This window comes from Arvicanthis niloticus, chromosome 2 (assembly GCF_011762505.2).
Source record: "Arvicanthis niloticus isolate mArvNil1 chromosome 2, mArvNil1.pat.X, whole genome shotgun sequence".
NCBI classification, from domain to species: domain Eukaryota; kingdom Metazoa; phylum Chordata; class Mammalia; order Rodentia; family Muridae; genus Arvicanthis; species Arvicanthis niloticus.
The window spans coordinates 52,732,454-52,751,868 of record NC_047659.1 but is presented as its reverse complement, the minus strand read 5'-3'; the positions used below and the strand labels follow the sequence as shown (position 1 = coordinate 52,751,868).

Genomic DNA, 19,415 nt, shown 5'->3' with positions numbered 1-19,415 from the left:
GGCTACTTATTTATTTTTAAATTTTGGCATGTGTACGTGATGCGGTGCAGAGGCCAGAAGAGCGGGTCTGATCCCCTTGAACTGGAGTTACAGGCAGCTGTGAGCTGCCAGACATGGGTACTGGGAACAGAACTCCACTCTCTGGAAATACTATATGCTCTTAACCTCTCTCTGTCTCTCCAGACCCACCCGAGTGTTTTCAGTACAAATTTAAAGATGAGGTATGAGAGAAATGAGTGATTAACAACTCTTCTCTATGCGGAGAACTGGGGTTCAGTTGTTAGAATTTAAGGATCCACACAGCATCTTACAACCTCCATAACTCCAGGTCCAGAGGATCTGACACCTTTTGAGCACACCAGGGTCTCATATGTGCACATGCATATATTTGGGGAAAGCATTCTGTCTTAGTTAGGGTTTTACTGCTGTGAACAGACAAGATGACCAAGGCAACTCTTATAAAAACAACATTCAGTTGGGCCTGGCTTACAGGTTCAGAGATTGAGTCTAGTATCATCAAAGTAGGAGTATGACAGCATCCAGGCAGGCATGGTTGCAGGCGGAGCTGAGAGCATCTGAAGTCTGCTAGCAGAAGACTGGCTTCCAGGTAGCTAGCTAGGGTGAGGGTCTTAAGCCCACACCTACAGTGACATATCTACTCCAACAAGACCACACCTTCTAATAGTGCGGCTCCCTGGACCGAGCTTATACAAACCATGACACATTCATACACATAAAATAAAAATAAATTGTCTTTTAATGTGGTCACTAAAAGGGGGAGAGACATATAAGTGTACACAAGTACCTGCCCAAGAGTGCAAATGTGCTGTTCAAAACAAATCTGCTTTAATAATAGCTGTATAAATGATTGTGTTGTCTTTTGAAGTCCTGTTGTTGAAAGAATTTAAATATTAAAATGATTTAGTTTATTCATTTTTTTTATTAACTGTGTTATCTGACAGTTCCACACATGGGTATAATATATTCTTGTTTCTCTTATTTTCCTCTCCTCCCTGTCAGCCCCCCAGTTCCTTTCATGGAATGATAGGTTTTGTTTTTGTTTCGTGATCCCTTTACTTTAAGCAGGGCCATGTGTGTGGCAGTCAGGTTGCCTTTTCTTAGTTTTTATTTGACTGTAGTAACATGATCTGATGTCAGTGCCAACACAACCTTTCCGCATAGTTTTATTGTATTTTGTGCTACAGTCAGTCACCTCGTTTCTTTGTGCTTTTGTCCATTGCTTTTAGATTTAAAATTTCTGATCTAAAGTGTTTTTTCATGCCCCCAGAATGCTTGTTTCAAGAGAGATAATTAAGCTTGGCATGATTACTAAGGCCTTTTACTCTGTTCCTGGTAAGTTTTTAGCAGTGTTCTTATTCTAGTTTTATTTTTATACTAGTTTATTGTAAATGAAGATAGAGTCTTATAAATGGAGATAGCTTCTATTTATTTGTAAGCAGGACTGTTTTGTTCCCTTTTTTCCCACATATACATTTTTCTTTTATTGACTAAGTTTTTTATTTACTTTACATCCCAATTGCAGCTTCCCTCTCTCCTCACCTCCCAGTTGCTCCCCCTCCTTCTCTCCCATCCACCCCTCCTCCACTTCTCCCCTGAAAAGAGGAGGCCTCCCAAGATATCAACCAGCTCAATCATATCAAGCCAAGAAAGACTTCCACCGAGGCTAGACAAGGCAGCCCAGTTAGGGGAAAGGGATTCAAAGGCAGGCAATATAGTCACAGCCAACCTCTGCTCCCACTTTAGGAGACCCACATGAAGCCCCAGCTGCATAGCTGCTACATATGTGCAGAGGGCCTAGGTCCATCCCACTTATGCTCTCTCGTTGGCAGTTCAGTCTCCATGAATCTACATGGATCTAGGTTAGTTATCTCTGTAAGCTTTCTTGTGGCAGTACTGTTTCTTTAGTAGACTGAATTAAGGTACCCTACACTGCCAGTGTAGGTAAATAGGGTTGGTTTTTGTGATAGCTTTCTTTCCTTGTTTGGAAAGGTCTCGGTCTCTCTCTCTCTCTCTCTCTCTCTCTCTCTCTCTCTCTCTCTCTCTCTCTCTTACACACACACACACACACACACACACAATGGAAGCACGTAAAAATGAAGGCAGAAGTAGAACCACAGGAAGGAGAAAACATGTCCTCACTCTTTCTCACATAATCCTGGAAACTGTACTGCCCCAGGATCTGCTGTCTGCAATCTGAAGACTCAGGAGAGCCTGTTTGTACCTTGTGGTCTGAAACAAAAAGCTTGAGAACTGAGAACAGCAGAACAGTGTTAAGTTCCAGGACAAGGGTGGAAGACCCAGGCCATGAGGCAGACAGTTCTCACCCAGGCCATGAGGCAGACAGTTCTCACCTAGGCCATGAGGCAGACAGTTCAACGTTTCTTTCCTTTTGGGTTCTGTTTGGGCCTTCAGTCTATTGGGCAGCTCTCCATATGAAGGAGAGGGCAGCACTCTTTGACTAATCCTCAGCTCAGATGCTAGTGTCTTGAAACACACTCTTGGGCATGTAAGAAATCACATTTAAGCAGCCATTGACATCCTCTGGCCAAGTTGGTACCTACATGCCTTTGAAGCTTTGCCCCCCTAAGCCTGCCCTCCTGAGCCTGTTTCTGGCTAATCTTGATAAATGATGCTGGCTGTCACAATTCTTCTTCAGGGATTTTCCACTGATGGTGGCCTTACCTTTCTTATGGTGTTGAGTTAGTTTCAGGTCTTCTGTTACTATTCTTTATCCTGTACAACCTTCCATTTTCCTAGATCCACTCTTTATTATCTAAGGGTTAAAGGGAAATCCTTAGAAATATCTCCACAAAAACATGAATTGTGTTTTCTACCTCAGTTAAAGTTAGTAGCTAGTCTGAAGTTGTATTGAAAGTACAGACTTTAAAGACCTATTGAGAGATATCAGTTTGCGTGGTCACCAGTATCTCGCTTACTTTGAGTTGTGAAGCTGTGTCACGTGCTTTTCCTCCTACTGAGAACAGAGTGGGCATTTGATTCCTTTACATGATGTATAGTAACAGCTAGCATTCATGATGAACTTCATGTGGTTTGTCTTATGAGGAATAATCCTCTGGGATTTCAGCCTTTCCTTTAATAATGTCAAACCCATATTTATCAGTCTTAGGGTTTCCGTTACTATGAAGAGACACCATGACTATGGCTTTTATAAAGAACAATATTTAATTGGGGCTGGCTTACAATTTTAGAGGCTTAGTCCATCATTGTCATGGTGGGAAGCATGGCAGCATTCGGGCAGCTAAAGTTTCTACACCTTGATCCAAAGGCAGCCAGGAGAAGACTGTCTTTCAGGCAGCTAGAAGGGTCTTGAAGCCAACCCCTACAGTGACACACTTCCTCCAGCAAGGCTACACCTCCTAATTTTGGCACTTCCTGGGCCAAGCATATTGGCCCAGGAAGCCACCACAGCTATCCACCCTGTGTCTTAAGGTAGAATCATCACAACATTTTTTTCCCCCTTTGGCAGTTCTTTTCACAAATCCTAAGTAGAACTTCTCATCTCTCCAAATACAGAGGGGTATCTTAGTTTAAAAAGGCCGTATAACCCCTCAGAATAGAAGTGTGGAAGATGTGTAATTTAGTTAAGTATGATGTTTAGGCCAGAATAGTGTTAAGGCTTTTCATGTATGCCCACCCTGCCTCACTTGATGTTTCTTAATGCAAATAGAAGTTGCCTGGCAACACATGATGTAGCATATCCTTTCCAGTGTGAGGAGTTGAGTACCATGAATAGATTGCTGCCTTTGTGGTTGACAGGTGTCATGGTAGATTCCCAGTCATAGAGAAGACCATAGGGGGAGGAGTCAGGAAGCAAGATTGTTTTAGCATTTAAGCCTTGAAGTCTGTTTGAGCTAAAAGGGAGATTTAATAGAAGAATTCTGTCATACTACGAAACTAATGCTGATTAGGAGTGCAGTCAGGATTTGACTCCTGTCAGTTGGCTCCAGATTTAGATTATGATGGTGAATGTGAAAACACTTTAAGGACACAGTCTGTTTTCTAAATTCATATTCATTCATTGTCTCTGTCTCTCTCTGTCTCTGTCTCTCTCTCGTTTGAGTGTATAGATCAGACTGTCCTAAAACAGCCCTGCTTCCTCCAACCTCTGACTGCTGGGATTATAGGCACGGACTACCATATCCGGCTTTCTCTGTTGATTTTGGGTTTTCTTTTAAAGCTAACTAGAAACTGTTGTTTGAAGCATTATGGCTCCTGTTTTCACAGTGCTTCCATGTTTAAAGACTTTACTGCATTGGGCGTTTATCATGGACATTTTCAAATATAAAGAAATGGGAAAAAGAAAGCAGTTTTACCCATTATTCACTTTGAACAGTTACTGACAAAGTGTCAGTTTTATTCCAAGTATCTGCCCCTTCCCAGGTCCCAGTGCTGTGGCAGGCATCTCAGTGTCACCAAGACTGACTTGATCCTCTTTGTGGGGTGGCAGGCAGCAAGCTCCAGGAAGTGTTGGATGCAGACGCTGTGGACCTCATGAGTGCGCCTCACACTCTTACCAAAAGACTCAGGTTAATGGGAGCACTGCTTTTCGCTCCTCTGTCCTGCTCTAAGAAGAGGTGCTGTTTCTCCCTTTGCCCTCTATCCTCTGAGGCTCTCCAAACCGTGCTGCCTGGGAGCACCTTCATCAGGTCCTGAACTGGCTGAAACCATGATCTTGACTTCCCAGTCTCCAGAACAGATAAAGGACTCTTTAGAAGACATGACCTTAATATCATCCAAAGTACATGCAGTACTGGAAGGTCTTTGCCTTTGCTGTTGAAGCTCTTGGTAGTGCCTCCTCCTCGCTCTGACTACCGTGGAGTTGGGAAGAGGTGCACCAAGCAGGAGTGTGGGAGCATGCTGCTTGCATATTTTTAGTTTTTGTTTTTTACCCCTTAAATGCACAATATCTAGATTTTTCCAGATTTTTTCTTCTGCACACTTCTGTTTGTTTGAATTCTTTACAGCTTTGGCAAGGTACCATTTGTATACCAGGAAATCCACCCACAGCAATGGGAAGATGGGCATAAAGATGCATCGATTCCGCTTCTGTGAGTGGCCATCTGTTCATTTGTGTGACCCAAGCAAAGTATTCATCTAGCCTAGGTTTTCTCATCTGATAAAGTGAGATATTGTGTAGATATTTGTAGAATCACAGGTGAGGATCCTTGGGCCATTAATGATGATCTTGGCATGTGTCATATGTCACAAGGTCAGGACTTCATCTGTTGGCCTAAGAAGGCTTTAGTGGGAGTTGTCTGACTGTGGTTGAATCACCAGCTCAACTAGCAGTAAATGGAGGAAGGAAGTTTTAGCTATGGGTAGAAGACAGTGTTATCGAGCAGTTACTGTCTTGGAACATGCCAGACACTATATCCATAAATAAACTCACTCACCTCATCTTCACCCCTATGATGTAGTTACGGTGATTATGCCCATAAAAGTAAGGGATTTTCCGGGTCTGGAGAGATGACCGGGGTTAAGGGTGTTGGCTACAGAGGGCCTGAGTTGAGTTACCTCTCAGCATCCACACAGTGGCTCACAACCATCTGTAGCTCCAGTTCTAGGGCATTAGGTGCACTCTTCTGGCCTAGACATGCACACAGTGTTCATAAATACATGGAAGCAATACAGTCATACACATAAAATGAAAATTAAAAGAGTTTTGATGGGGGGTAACTTTTTATGTAACGATAGATCTTTTTACATTATGTAAATAAACAGTCAAAAAATGTCAATGTACATTATAGGTAATATTTCATTTGAACAAAAGTACTTTTTCTTTTGTGGTATCTGACATATGAGTAACAGGATTAAAGTTAATTTATACTTTTACTGTTTGTAGCCTGGGACCTTGAAACATGTCTTACTGAATCTCCTTTGAAATGTATTAGGAATGTCAGTGTCTAGGGAATGGGATTTACTCTGAGTTCAGCCTAGTGGAATGTGTGTGTGTATCATTGACAATAGGAAAACAAAACAAAACAACAACAGAGCCAAACACTTCCTTCTAGAAGCAAGGTCAGGGAAGAAGAGGTTTGATGATAGCCCCGAGAAATTCCAAACTGGCCAGGTCTGCACTACGTGCAGATGAAGAGGACTGGATTTGGGATTTGATGTGATGAAAGCCAGCCATTGTTTTACCATGGTGATTTAAAGTCTTTCCAGGGGATTGTTGTTCTTTCATTTGAAACTGTCCGTATTGTTTTAAAACTAGACTACTAATCATACTGGCACCTGTACTAACAAAAAAGTCACATGAAGTTCCCCAATGTCATCCTGATGCTGAGAGAAGCCCATGTTTGCACAGTTCTGTGTGTGGGTATGGTGAGCCAGGCAGGAAGCAGTGAGCACCAGTCCTATGCTTGGGTTTGGTTTTATTTCAAACCAACAGTTGAAGCTATCCCTAACCCGCTCTTAAGGAGAGCTATGTTTCAGTGTTTTCCTGGAAATACAAGGCTACGGAGCATGTGTTCTGGTTTTGTTCACCACCATTCTGTGTCTACATGATGTAGATTTATTAGAGATGATTTAGTTAGCCTCAGGCAATCCTAATGGGTTTTCTCTGGTTGTTAAAAAAACACTCCTCAAAGAATCTAACTGAATTTTCCAAGCAGACTGGTTGATTTATCCTTATTGAAAGAAGAGTTTCAGTACCCACACACATATCATCAATTATAATCTCTTTTGAAGTGTAATTTGCCGAGTCTTGATTAAAAGGCCTGTAATTGTCCTGTCCTGCTGCTCAGGACATGCTCTGCTGCCCTCTAATGGCTGCCCATTGATGGCAGTTATTGACTTCTCTGGCCACCTTCAGAATTCGCCTCTAGGCATCCAGTGGGTTGCTGGGGTTGGAGGCTCACTCAGAGGAAAGAGAGCTCAGCAGGGTGTGGGCGTGGCTGCTGTCAGGTGGGAACATTTGAGAACTTAACCGTGCTGTGAGGATTAGGCTGCATTATTTTATATACCTTTGTTCATTCGTCCCTTACTGCTTCTGGTATTTCTGAATGCAGGGGTATCTAGCACCTAGCCATGCCTCCAGCTGATAGGTTGTTCTATAAATCTGTTCAGTAGTGGATGAAAAGGTACAGATGTAAAATGCTTTTCTGTGCTCTTGGGAAGACACAGTGGCAACATAACCACTTGGTTATCCTTCTGCTCTTTCAACTCAGATCTTGGAAAAGCTGATCAAGCTAGAGTGGGTGCAGTTATCAGAGAACTTAGTGCACTTCTGCTTCTCATAGAGTCATGTCTCCTTTAGAAGAAAAACAGTGACATTTACATTTTTATATCAAGAAATGATATTAAGATACAACTTAGTCACTTGCGACATTGAGAGCTAAAACAGTTCAAATCCAGAATACTTCCAGAACCATCTCTGTGACTGAAGCTAATATGCAGCCAGGGGTGGATTCTCTTTACCCTCAGGAGCCTCCAATGTGCCTCGTTGACTGTCCTTGTTTTCTGTCCCTTTTATATAATAGCCTTCCATTAATTTTCTTTTTATTTAATAAATCATGTTCAGAAGAAGCCTGGTTTAATGACCACATATGAACTATGAAAAGCACAGGTGCATGTTTCTCAGTTTATTTTGTTTTTGTTAAGCATGTCCTCCTTTGCTTAGCAAATGTTTAAGAAGTGCCTCTTTCTAGCGAGCGCCATTGCTCATACTGAGAGAGCAGGAGCTGGGCCTGCCTTATCAATAACATTGTACTGTGAGGGTAAGAGCTATTCTTCATTTTCTGTACTTTATACATAATTTAACTTTTCCACAAAGCATTGACATAATCAAAGAGAAGCAAGTTGTTTTTCTAAAATGGTTCTGTAAACACTTGAAAAGCTAAGCCGGAACAACTTAAAAAAGAGATTTATATGTTATGTCTGTGTCTCTAGCAGTGAATGCCATGGAGGCCGCCAGAGGGCATCAGACTCCTTGGAGCTACAGTTACAGGGAGCTATCTGCTGCCTGATGAGGGTGATGGGATCCGAACCTGGTCCTTTGGAGAGCAGGATTCTTGAGGGATGAGCCGTCTTTCTGGCTTCTAAGCCATAGCGTGCAGTCCTAACATAGCTGTGCAATCACCTCCAGTTTTGCTGTTGCCCGTTTCTTTAGTGGCAGGAGAGAGAGAGAAGAGAGAGAGAGAGAGAGAGAGAGAGAGAGAGAGAGAGAGAGAGAGAGAGAGACAGACACAGACACAGACACAGACACAGACACAGACACAGACTGACTCTGACTGACTGGTAGAGTGGAGGCTCTCTCCATGCTTCACATTTATTTGTCTTATTTTATCATGCTCCATGTGCCCCAGATGTGTATTTCTCATTGTTATTTGTCATTTTCAACATGACCCCAAAAATAAATAAATAAGCTGTTGAGAAAAAAGTGCTTTGCCACACTTTGAAGGAGAGTCTGGGTTTAGGAGTTGTCTCTGAAGAAATGGGAGAAAACAGAAGGCTGCATCAGGGCACTGGCCTGCTGAGCTGAACCTAGAACACAAGATGGAAGTTCATGGTTTTGCCCCTTTGAACACAGGAAAACTCAGTGGTAAACAATTAAACTGTATTAATGGGCATAAAATCTGTAACCTGGCTTGCAAAATTCTGGTAAGATAATCTGTACTCCTGGGGGTCTCCTGTAGCCATTGTTTCTTGGGCCTTGTGGGGTTTTAGGGGTGCAGATATTCTTGTCTACTGGTTGTTGTTTGATGAGATCCTTGTTATGGCAAAGGTCAAAATCTTCATGCACTGACTGATTTTTTTAAATTACTTTTTATTTTATGTGTATAAGTGTTTTGCATGCATGTTTATCTTTGCACCACCTGTGTGCCTGATGTTCATGGAGGTGAGAAGAAAGCATCTGATCCTCTGGAGCTGGAGTTACAAACCGTTGTGAGCTGCCATGTGGGTGCTGGGAACCCAGCCCAGGTTCTCTGTAAGAGCAGCTAGTGCTCTTTCCTCCGAGCCCTCTCTCCAGCCCTGACAGCAGACTTTACAAACAAAGCAGGAAATGATGAGACATGCTGTCCACTAAGATCTGAACTGTAGTGTTGCTCCCTGGTCCACTCACAGCCCCCTTGACCAAAGGAGAAGTCCCTACTCTGCTGCCCTAAGCAGAGAAGAGGAATCTTACCAGAAGCATGTTGTGTAGTGTATGGAACTGCTGAGAAAGTTGGAGAAACAGGCTTCAGACCCAGAGGAATTAAAGGCAGTTAAGAACTTGTATTTGCAACCAGATAGGAACAACCTGGTTAGGAAGCCAGTTTTACTGTGTGACTGGGGGCTTCAAGGTTGAGCTTTCCCTGTGGAAACATCATACTGATAACCTATCTCAGCAGCTTTCTGTTTCTAGCTTTCAGAGAGGTCAAATTTAGTTTCTGTAGTAGGTGTTGTTTTCCCTTCTTACAGTGCTGTATTCCTGTGCATACATACCACTGTTTTACCACGCACTTCTGACACGATAAGAGGGAGGGGTTCCCCTTACTCAGTTCTGTGCACACTGCTCTTCACTTCAGTTAGTCCTGAGTTCTGGAGTTAGAGTCAGGCTCCTAAGTTTAAAGGCTGAGTCTCACTCAACTGACTTCACCTTGAATGCCTGTAGCAAGCAGTGGGTCTCAGGCTTCAGATCACTGTCTCTCAGGACCATGGCCTCCTTAGGTTTGTAGTTTACTAGAAGGACTCAGGCTGCAGGAATGCCATTTCCTCACTACATAATGAATGAATGTTATTACCCAGCATGACACACATGCTGTAAAGAATGTGGGGCTTTCAGAACCATGGCCTTGTTCAGCCCTGCTACCCTCCCTGCACCGTGTGTGTCCACTGCTTGACCAACAGATGTCTTACTGTGTAGTCACGATTGATTATGGGATACCGGTGATTGTTAGAGTTTCTGTTTCCCCTACCCTCCTTAGAGTTTTGGGGAGTGTGATGGCAATTCAGGCTTCCCTTGAACTTGTAGAGGCTCCATCATTTGCTCTATTAGCATGGGTTGATGGGAAGGGGCACTTTAGCAGTGACAAAAGCCACTCCTCCTGTCCCTCAGGAAATTCCAAGGGGTTGAGGAGTTCTATTTGAAGGACGAAGACTGAGTATATGTGTTTTATTCGCTGCATATCTGTGATTTGCATCCAGTCTAGACTAGTTTGCTATTTAATTGATGTCACTGGGTATTTTCAGAACTGTTGATTATTAAACTGATAGCATATCATGAAAGTGGCCTTGAAGGAACCAGATTGCCTGCTCTGAGTCCAAGCTCCCACACTCACTAGTGTGATACTGAATCAGCTAGCTTGTACCTCAGAAATATTGGGAACATTAAATAAGTCAATACCAGAAGTCATTTAGAAAAGGGCAATGTTTGTAATAAACACTTGAGTGTAAGGTAAATGTTAATTACCATAATCATTATTAACATCATTATCAAACTTGAGATCAGGGCCCCAGCAAAGTGATCACGGGAGAAAGGTTCTCAGATGTGAACACAAGTTGTCTGGGTTCTTGTCTGGCTGATAACAACTCATCAAACTGCAGTATTGATTTAGAACATGAAATGCTATAGGTTTTCCATCAGGATGTAAAACTGTGAGGTTGTATGAACTACTTTCTGTTAGCTGGGTAATACAGGATCAGAATGAAAAAAGCAAATTAAAAACAAGCATTTAAGGAGCCAACTTAAGGATACATCAATTAGTTTGACAGGTTGTTTTCTTTGTAGGCAGGTGGTATTTTTTTTTGTCTTTGTTTTTCTCTTAACTACAAAGCCTGTAAAATACTTCACTGGCTTAATTAGTCTTGCTTAATTAGCCATTATCTGATGACTATATTTGTTTTTCTTTTTCAAATACAGGGTTTTTGTTATTGTTGTTTTAAAGATTGCAGTTTTTGCAGGACAGAACTGCAACTTGAGTGTTTTGTGCCAGCCAACAGCACAGTGGCTGAGATGGGATAGGCTTGTGGCAGATCCTTGCTGGACACAGAATCCACAGTCATAGTCTCTACTCTGGAAATAGTTTTTAAAAGAGAGCAGCCCTGCCTGGGTTGTCATGGTGCTCTCCAGGGCCTGCTGGTCTGGGTGGGGGGCTGTGGAGGAGGGGGGAAGGAAGAGGGAGAGCAGTGGAGAACTGTCAGATGTGTAGCTTAATGTAAGAGGACAGTAGAGTTTAGCGTTAGCAAGGTCCTGCTCTCCTCAAATTAGTATAGTGAGCTGACCAAGTCTCAGAATGCCTGCCCTGCCAAAGTCTCCATTTAAGGAAAACTGTCTTATGGGATCCCAGCCCTGACTCCTGAGTATTCCCTTTTGTAGGTAGCCATAAACCCTGGCTGTGACTGCGTGGACTCTGGAAAACCAAACAGTAAATTGTGGTTTTCCCCAAAGGGTAAACTCAGCCCAGCACTCAAGAGGCGAACAGGAGGAATGCCATTAAGGTTGAGACTAGCCTGGGGTACATAATGAGTTCCAGGCCAGCTTGGGCTACAAAGGGAGACCCTGTCGCAAACAAAAGCAACAACTTTTATAAAGCAAAAGAAATGAAGCGAACTAATAAATAGACTGTTTTTGGGGATTTAAAGCTGTGAAATGTGGAATGATGGATCTGGTAACGAGTCTGCATTTAGAAGTACTTTGAAATAAAAGGTTCCAGTCTGCTCTGAGGTGTCAGGGGAGGAGGAAGAACAGGTGAAATTCGAGAACGCTGTTACCACTGTGACAGAGGGAATCAGAGATTTGGAATAAGCTGTGTAATATGGAAGGCAATGGCAGACCGTCTGCCTACTTGATAGATTAATAAAATAATTGAAGTAATTTTTGAGGTGTTGCTGTCTACAGTTAGTATTCTGGCCCAGGAGTGTTGCTCTGAAAAAACACTTAAGCCTTTGGTTTTCAGCCAGCTGCAACTTTACCTACTAAGGAATGTTTGCTAATGTCTAGACTTAGGTTGGTTGTTACAGCTGGGGGTGAGGGGAATCACTGGTATTTTGTGGGTAAAGGGCAGAGATGCCACTAAAAGAAAAATCTACAGCCCCCTTCAAAAAAAAAAAAAAAAGACTTAACTGGCTCAAAATACTGATTATTTTCTCTCAGATTGAGAAACCCTGGATAAACAATCACAAACATGAATTTCATGGAGTAATTGTCATGTTGTAGCTGACATTTCACTGTCTTTTCAGAGGCAAGGACGTGCAATGGAGGCCTCGGTGATATTGCCCATCCTGAAGAAGAAGCTGGCCTTCCTGTCAGGTATGTGTGCTGGACCAGAACTGTGTGCTGTGTAGACTGCTTTTGATTAGCTTAAGAGAAATACATGTAATTTTTAAAATAAACTTTGTTTTGAAGATTTATTTATCTTTATGTGCACTGATGTTTTGTCTGCCTGAATGTGTGTGAGTTACAGACAGTTGTGAGCGCTGTGTGGGTGCTGGGAATCCAATGCAGGCCCTCTGGAAGAGTGGTCTATGCTCCCAGCTGCTGAGCCGGTGCTCCAGGCTGTACAGGTTTTGCTTTTAAGGCCTTTTTCTGGGTGGGTTGCTGTGACCACCACTGCTGGTTCCTTGTGATCTGGTTCTTACTCTGTTCTGTGATTGACCAAAGTGACCACCAAGTAACCATCACACTGCTGAAATCATGACTTCTCACTTCTGAAGGAAACATTGAGTAATAAGTGCTCGCCAATGGACTAGCATGTCAGCAGTTGTTCTAGGAGTGAGTCGCCCTGATTCCCGTCCTCTCCACTCTCAGGGAAACTTCCGCTGCACTGGAAGATTACACAGTGCCATGTCTGTTGTTCTCTGTACTATGCTGAATTTGCTTAAAGTTATTAACATGAAGTATTCATCCACTAGTATGATTTAAGGGGAAGACAGAGGATCCTCTGCTCCCCTGAGAGCTTTGGTGTGGTCATTCCACCACATGACTTTGGAGTCTGAATAACTGAGTATAGCAGCACAGACTGTAGGCTCCAGGGCCCTACCCATTTAGGTTTGCTCAGACTATAGTGTCTTCCTTTTACTTTCCTACTTCCTTGAGGTTTTGTCATTGTCTTGATAATTCTAATTTTTTAAACTCCAAACATCTGAGTGTCTTTGTAAGTTGATATGTTTTCCTGATGAAGATCATAAAGGACAAAAAAAAAAAAAAAAAAAAAAAGCTGAATTACTTTGCTGGTATTGTCTCTTCTAATCTAATGTTTGTGTGTTTTTTTTAAACTTGTGTTATTATTTGTCATTTCAGTCATCTCCATGGTGTTCTATATGAATAATATTATTAATGTTTACATTTGCAGCCTTATAAATTTTATAATGATTGTTTGATAATGTACATTCTTATAGCTGGAGGTATTGAGCAGAGTATAAGGATTGACATGTACCTGTAGAATCCCAGCATTCATAATATTCAGGAGGATCAAAAGTCTGTGCTATAGAAGATTTTGTCTCAAACCACAACTAAAAGCCAACCAACCAACCAACCAACCAACCATACCAACTGTCTTGAAGTGCTTTGAGTGTGCCAGGAAGATTGTTTCTGTTTGTCTTGCTCTCATATTGAAATAAATGCCTGTCTTCCCATTCGGCTGTCCCACTCCTGGATGCTGTTTTCTTTCCACCAGTAACGTTTCTCGTCTTAGAGCATTTGAGCCCATTGATTGGAGCTGTCCTGCAGGTCTTTGTTTCTTTTTCTTGCCTTGAGACTCTTACACTTTTACATCAGTGGTTAGTTTCTTACCCACAGTAAAAACCGAGGGTGTGGAGTTCAGGGTAGTGTCATCTTGACTTCCAAAGAAAACTTCCAAAGTGTTTTAGATGTCACCTACAGTCTACTTGTGAACCCCTGTGCATTTAGTTTAAACACATGAGTACAGCTTGTCAGTCTTGAAGAGCAAATGAGAGTTCTCTTGCCCAAGCCATGCATGGGGGTGCACATTTTTAATCCCCGGATTCAAGAGGCAGAGGCAGGTGCATCTCTCTGAATTCGAGGCCAGCCTGGTCTCCGTAGAGAATTCCAGGACAGCCAGGGCTACTTTGAGAGATTCTGTCTCAACAAAACAAAAGAAACAAAAAGTTTCCTTGCCCACTCATAAATTTTTATCTCTTGACCATTATTAGTTAAAGCCAGTTATTCTCAAACTTTTTTTTAATAATAAAGAAAAATGTTTTCATACCAAGAGAATCACCAAAGGGCCACTATCATTTGGAAATCACCTGTGTAATCCATTTTTTAAAATTTATATTCTAATCAACAAAAATGCTATTGAGTCACTGTGTATTAGGTCGAACCCTCTGAAATTGCGGTTTATTGATGTTAGACAAAGTGGTTCAATATCAACAGTTGCATAGAAAATAGTCCTTAATGGCTGTCATGCCTCGAATTGCATTTCTGTCACTAATGGAAGTCTTTTCACCTCAGGCTTTTCAGTTTTTAGTGATGAATTGCTAGAGATTATACAGAATTGTTTTCCTCAGGATTTGCTGGTTTTTTGTTTTTTGTTTTTGTTTTTTTAACCTTCTAAAGCTGTTGTGAATGTCACTTGATTCTGACAGTAGGCTTCAGTGTGAGGAAACATGAGCAGAGGTTTGGACGATGGTAGGTGTGAATCAAAGTTCTACTGGTTTGCTTGTTTTATCTGCTGTGCTGCTGGGAATTGAATTTGGGGTCTTAAGCAGATAGGCAAGCACTTTTACTAAGCTGTATCCATCCATAGTACTTGGCTGTGCAAGAATCTCATTTTTTAGTTCAGGCTGGCCTTGAACTTGCTGTCTTCTGGCCTTTACCTCTCGAGTGCTGAGATGGCAGGTGAGATTGCTGGTTTAAAAGTTAACCAGAGCTCCCAGGATCTAAACCACCAGCCTGGGAGCACATAGGGAGGGACCCATGGCCCCTGCTGTATACATAGGGGAGGATGACATTGTCAGGCATAGCTAGGTGAGGAAGTCCTTGGTCCAGGGAAGGCTGGATGCCCCAGTGTGGGGGAAATTGTAGGTGGGGAGATGGGAGTGGGAGGGTAGGGGCATATCCTCATAGAAGTAGAAGAAGGGGGGATGGGATGGGGGGGGTTCCTGGGTGGGGGGAAATGGGGAAAAGGGATTACATCTGAAATGTAAATAAAATATCCAATAAAAAAATTTTTAAAAGTACCTTTTACATTTAACATTTAGGGTAGATAGGACAAGGACTGGTAACACATGAGATTTCAGTGTGCTCCACTCCTTGGCTTTCTACTCCACATTCTAAGCTGGACAGGGCTGTGACTACTGCCATGTGAACAGTCTGCAGCTGGCTGTCCTGCCTGCACACAGTGGTACTCATGTGTTATTTGCTGAATGAATCAATTAAATCTACAAGTAGGAAGGCAGCCTTCTGTTGCTCTTTATATTTCACGCAGATTTATGTTTCTTCTGTGTGAACTCAGGTCATCTCCCATCATGGGATGTTCTTGTAACTTGGTTTAAAAATTCTACAACTTTTCCCCAAGTCTTTACTTTCCTTATGCTTACTACAGCTTTTTCTTTTTCTTAAATCATCTTTCTCTATTGCCTAAATCCCTTTTTATAGCAGTTAATGGATTTTATATGAAGACACAGTATAGCAAATTAGTGACAATAATTCATATTCTTATTATGACTTAAAGCTTTTCTTTCCAGATGCAAATTTGTTTTACTTGCAAACACTGATTGTACTGGGCACACAGGAAGTGTTGCCGAGTTGATTCAATTAGGCAGCAGACTAAATGGAAGAAAATGTAAATGATTTTGGTTCTGATGAAGACTTCAGAGATGCATTTTCTTCTGCATACTTATTTATTTACTTATTTGCCTTTACTATAAGCATTTATAATCATTTGATACTTTCCAAACTATGTCCTAACTCATAATTGTTTTAATAACATTGGATTAAAACATTATTCACATGTCATCTTAATATGTGGTAAATCTTAAATGTATCTTTTCTGTAGGAGGAAAGGACAGACGCAGTGGACTCATCTTGACAATTCCGTTATGCCTTGAACAGACAAATATGGATGAGCTGAGCGTCACTTTGGACTATCTACTCAGCATTCCAAGGTGACTCTAAAGGTGTCTTTTTCTTCAATTTCAATATTGCTTCCTATTGATTCTTGCTATTGAAGTATCACATTCTTTGTCAGCAGTGAAATTACAGTTAAAGGCTAGCACCAGTGGCTGATAGCAGTACACAGATGAAATACTTTACTGTTGGATGCACCGCACAGCACACAGATTTCTAAATATGTACTTCCAGCTTTTTAAGAACCGATAGGTTAAGCATCTGTATAGCATGGAGCTTCAGAAAGAAGAGAAGTTAGAGGCAAGGGAGAGGCTCAGTGGCTAATGGCACGGCAAGATCTGAGTCCCAGGGCCCAGCACACATGTACAAAGTTGGGCATAGCCTCTTGCATGTCTACCTATAACCCCATTTCTGTGATTGGCAGAGACGGAAGGATTGCTAGGGGTTAGTGGCTGCCAGCCAAGGTCTAGGCTTAGTTAGTGATGCTGTTTCAGGAGAGTTGATAGAACCAGGACTCCTGACCTCTGGCCTTCATGTGCACACAGGTATATACATCTACACAGACATGTAACACCCCCCTCACACACACACATACATACACAGGAAAAAAGAGAGTTAATCTATATGAACTTATCTTTCTTTTAGTTCACTATCTCACGTTATTAAGTTATAGTCACTAATTTGTGCAAAGGCTATTAGTCTTCAAATATTTTTATTTTAAAAATACAAAAAACCACACACATAAGTTAGCTTATAGGTCCATGAATTTTTAATTCTCATAGTTCTTGAGTGAAGAAAAATCTCAGAAATTCTTGTTTGCTTAAATCTACCAATCGCTCCAATATCAAAAGCAGGGGCTGCAGAGACAGCTTGCCAGTTAGGAATACTTGCTGCACTTCCTGATTTCAGCTCCCAGCACCCGCATTAGGTGTCTTGTAAACACCTGAACCTCTAAGAGATCTGACTTCCTCTTCTGACTTTCGAAGACAGGTTCCCCACTTCTGCTTTGCCTCCTACAACACTCATGGCTTAGCTGTTAGGCTTAGGCCCAGGCTGGCCCCACACCACACCTGCCTCTGCCCTTTGATGGATAGTCCATGGTTCTGGCATCTCCAACATTCTGGGGTCTCCAACATTCTCGTGCCAAGGCTGCACCTTCAGCAGTTGTCTTTCTTGTTCTTTCACAGCAAAAGTCTTAGCTTCTCCAGGACCCCTTCAGTCCTGCAGCCATCACAGCCAGTTCCATATGAGGGACTCATTTCGGCCTCCAGCTGAAGATGTAGCCATGGCCCTCTCTGGGCCACAGCTTCTATGTAGTGTGCTGGCCTCAATGAAATACTCCCTAAATTGTTGTCACAGATGATTGTTTTAGCCTCAGCTAACTATTACCTATTGGCTAAGTAAAGCCAAAGTTTCACTTTAGTGGTGCTGGTCTTTTTTAACCATAGCTGATTCTTCAGCTCCAGATTCTTAATCCAAAACATTACACAAAAGGTTGGAGAGATGGCTCAGTGGTTATGGGTACTGGCTACTCTTCCCGAGGTTCTGAGTTCAATTCCCAACAACCACATGGTGGCTCACAACTATCTGTAATGGGCTCGGATGCCTCCTTCTGGCATGCAAGTATAAATGCAGGTAGAATACTCATATACATAAAATAAATAAATTTAAACTGACATAACTGGTAATTGACAAGATAACTGAATATTACATTCTAAAAGAAACCCTGGGTATCTCTTAAAGATTGTGTAGAATTTTTCTTTCAGTAGCACTTGGCAATACGTAAAATCCTGTTATTTTCTATTCACAAACAACTTACTGTGAGACAGAGAATGTCATGGTTGGAAACCACAGAACCATCTTCTGGCTTTGCATCCTAAGTCTTTCATAGGATGACCCCAAGGAACTGCTCAGGTCATTCCCAATAGAAATTGAGCATCTGTTAAAACTACCGTGCTACATTTCTCAAGTTTTAGTAATTTTAAATATTCAATTTTTGATTTTTAAATCATTTTTTTCTAGTTGTGGAAATAGTTGGTGTTTCAGAAGAATCTTCAGAAGGAAGAGTCTGAAGGAGATAGCACAAGGCACATAGACATTGAGGCCAGAAGTCTTGGTGACTATGTGAGAGCCTGCGGGGGCTTCTCAGTATTGAAGGTGTTGAGCAAGTAGGGAATGAAACAGAGGAGTGGTCAGCATTCCCTAAGGACCAGACACACAAGTGCCACAAAAATGTACTCCATGTGTCAGGCATCCATATGCCGAGAAAGCGGATGTGAAGACCGAGTGTCAGTGGCAGCTTGCTAAATAGTGAGGTGACATTTTACCGAGATGATAGGAAATGAAGGACCATTATCAAGTGCAGAGGCCCTGCGGCATGGGGCAATTTAACAGAGGAGCACAGTGCTAGGAAGCTGGTTAGAGAAGAGGCTGGGCTCAGTCACGGCCATATAGGTCATGGTCTGGGAACACAGCCATTATATTCTGACTCAAGCATTATCAGACGTCATTGCTTATGCCCTTCTGATCACAAAGCATCGCACTGCACATTAACAGTCTTAGTAGATGAACATTCTGATACTCTGCAAGCAAGCATGTTCTCTGACAGAGAGGAACTCTGTACACAGCATTATAATAAAACATGCTCAGCCAGTGCTGACACGTATCAGCAGAACTCTGAGCAAAAGAAGAGCCCTTAGATAAAATGAAGAGATAGTTATGAGCTTGGGACACTGTCCCTAGAGATCCCGCAGAAAGCCTTCTGGGTCAGCAGTGAGGCTATTCAGTGTGCTCATTTCTTTTACAAGCTGTTTTAACCCAGCCTTGTTACCCTGAAAGGCTCTGAAGAGTCTGGGTCCCACTCCCCCCCCCCCCCTTTTACTGCTCTAAACAGGTACAGGAATCTTAATTTATAGCACCCTAGGCCTGTGAACATGCCTTTTGCAAAGCATCTGAAAAACCTCTTGGTTGGCAGTTTTGAAATAGTATCCTAGGGTTGTGTATATTTTCATTTACTATCTTAGTGAAGAATGTAAGTAAATTAAAATGAAAGGTCTTTTTAAGTACTCTAAAGGATTCAGTGTTATCCTTTAAGACTGTTACAGATGGCATTTTCAGGCTTCATTACTTTCACAGTATTAACCTGCAGATTAATTTATAATATGCACTGAAATATTAAATGTGTTATTTTTAAAAAACTTATTTAATAAATGGTTCTGATTCCCATCTTAAGATTACAGGTGCTAATAAGAAAGCATCAAGCATTGGGAGTAGTGTGTGTCCTTGGGTAGCAGGCCCACACTGGACACTTTTGTCTTAGCTCTGTTTCTTCTAAGTATTAGGAGACCCTAAGTTCTTGCCT

General features: G+C 42.0%; 1 protein-coding gene across 3 annotated transcripts in view; it reads left to right on the top strand.

The window, feature by feature from the left end:
- The window catches only part of Sestd1 (SEC14 and spectrin domain containing 1), an 89,179-nt gene that overhangs the window by 26,235 nt on the left and 43,529 nt on the right, over window positions 1-19,415 (top strand). For all 3 annotated transcript variants that reach the window (XM_034495506.2, XM_034495505.2, XM_076928945.1), the window contains 2 exons: window positions 12,205-12,274; window positions 15,984-16,092. In XM_034495506.2, the coding sequence (XP_034351397.1) occupies window positions 12,220-12,274; window positions 15,984-16,092 (164 nt within the window). In that variant the 5' untranslated portion in view covers window positions 12,205-12,219. The remainder of the gene's footprint in view (window positions 1-12,204; window positions 12,275-15,983; window positions 16,093-19,415) is intronic.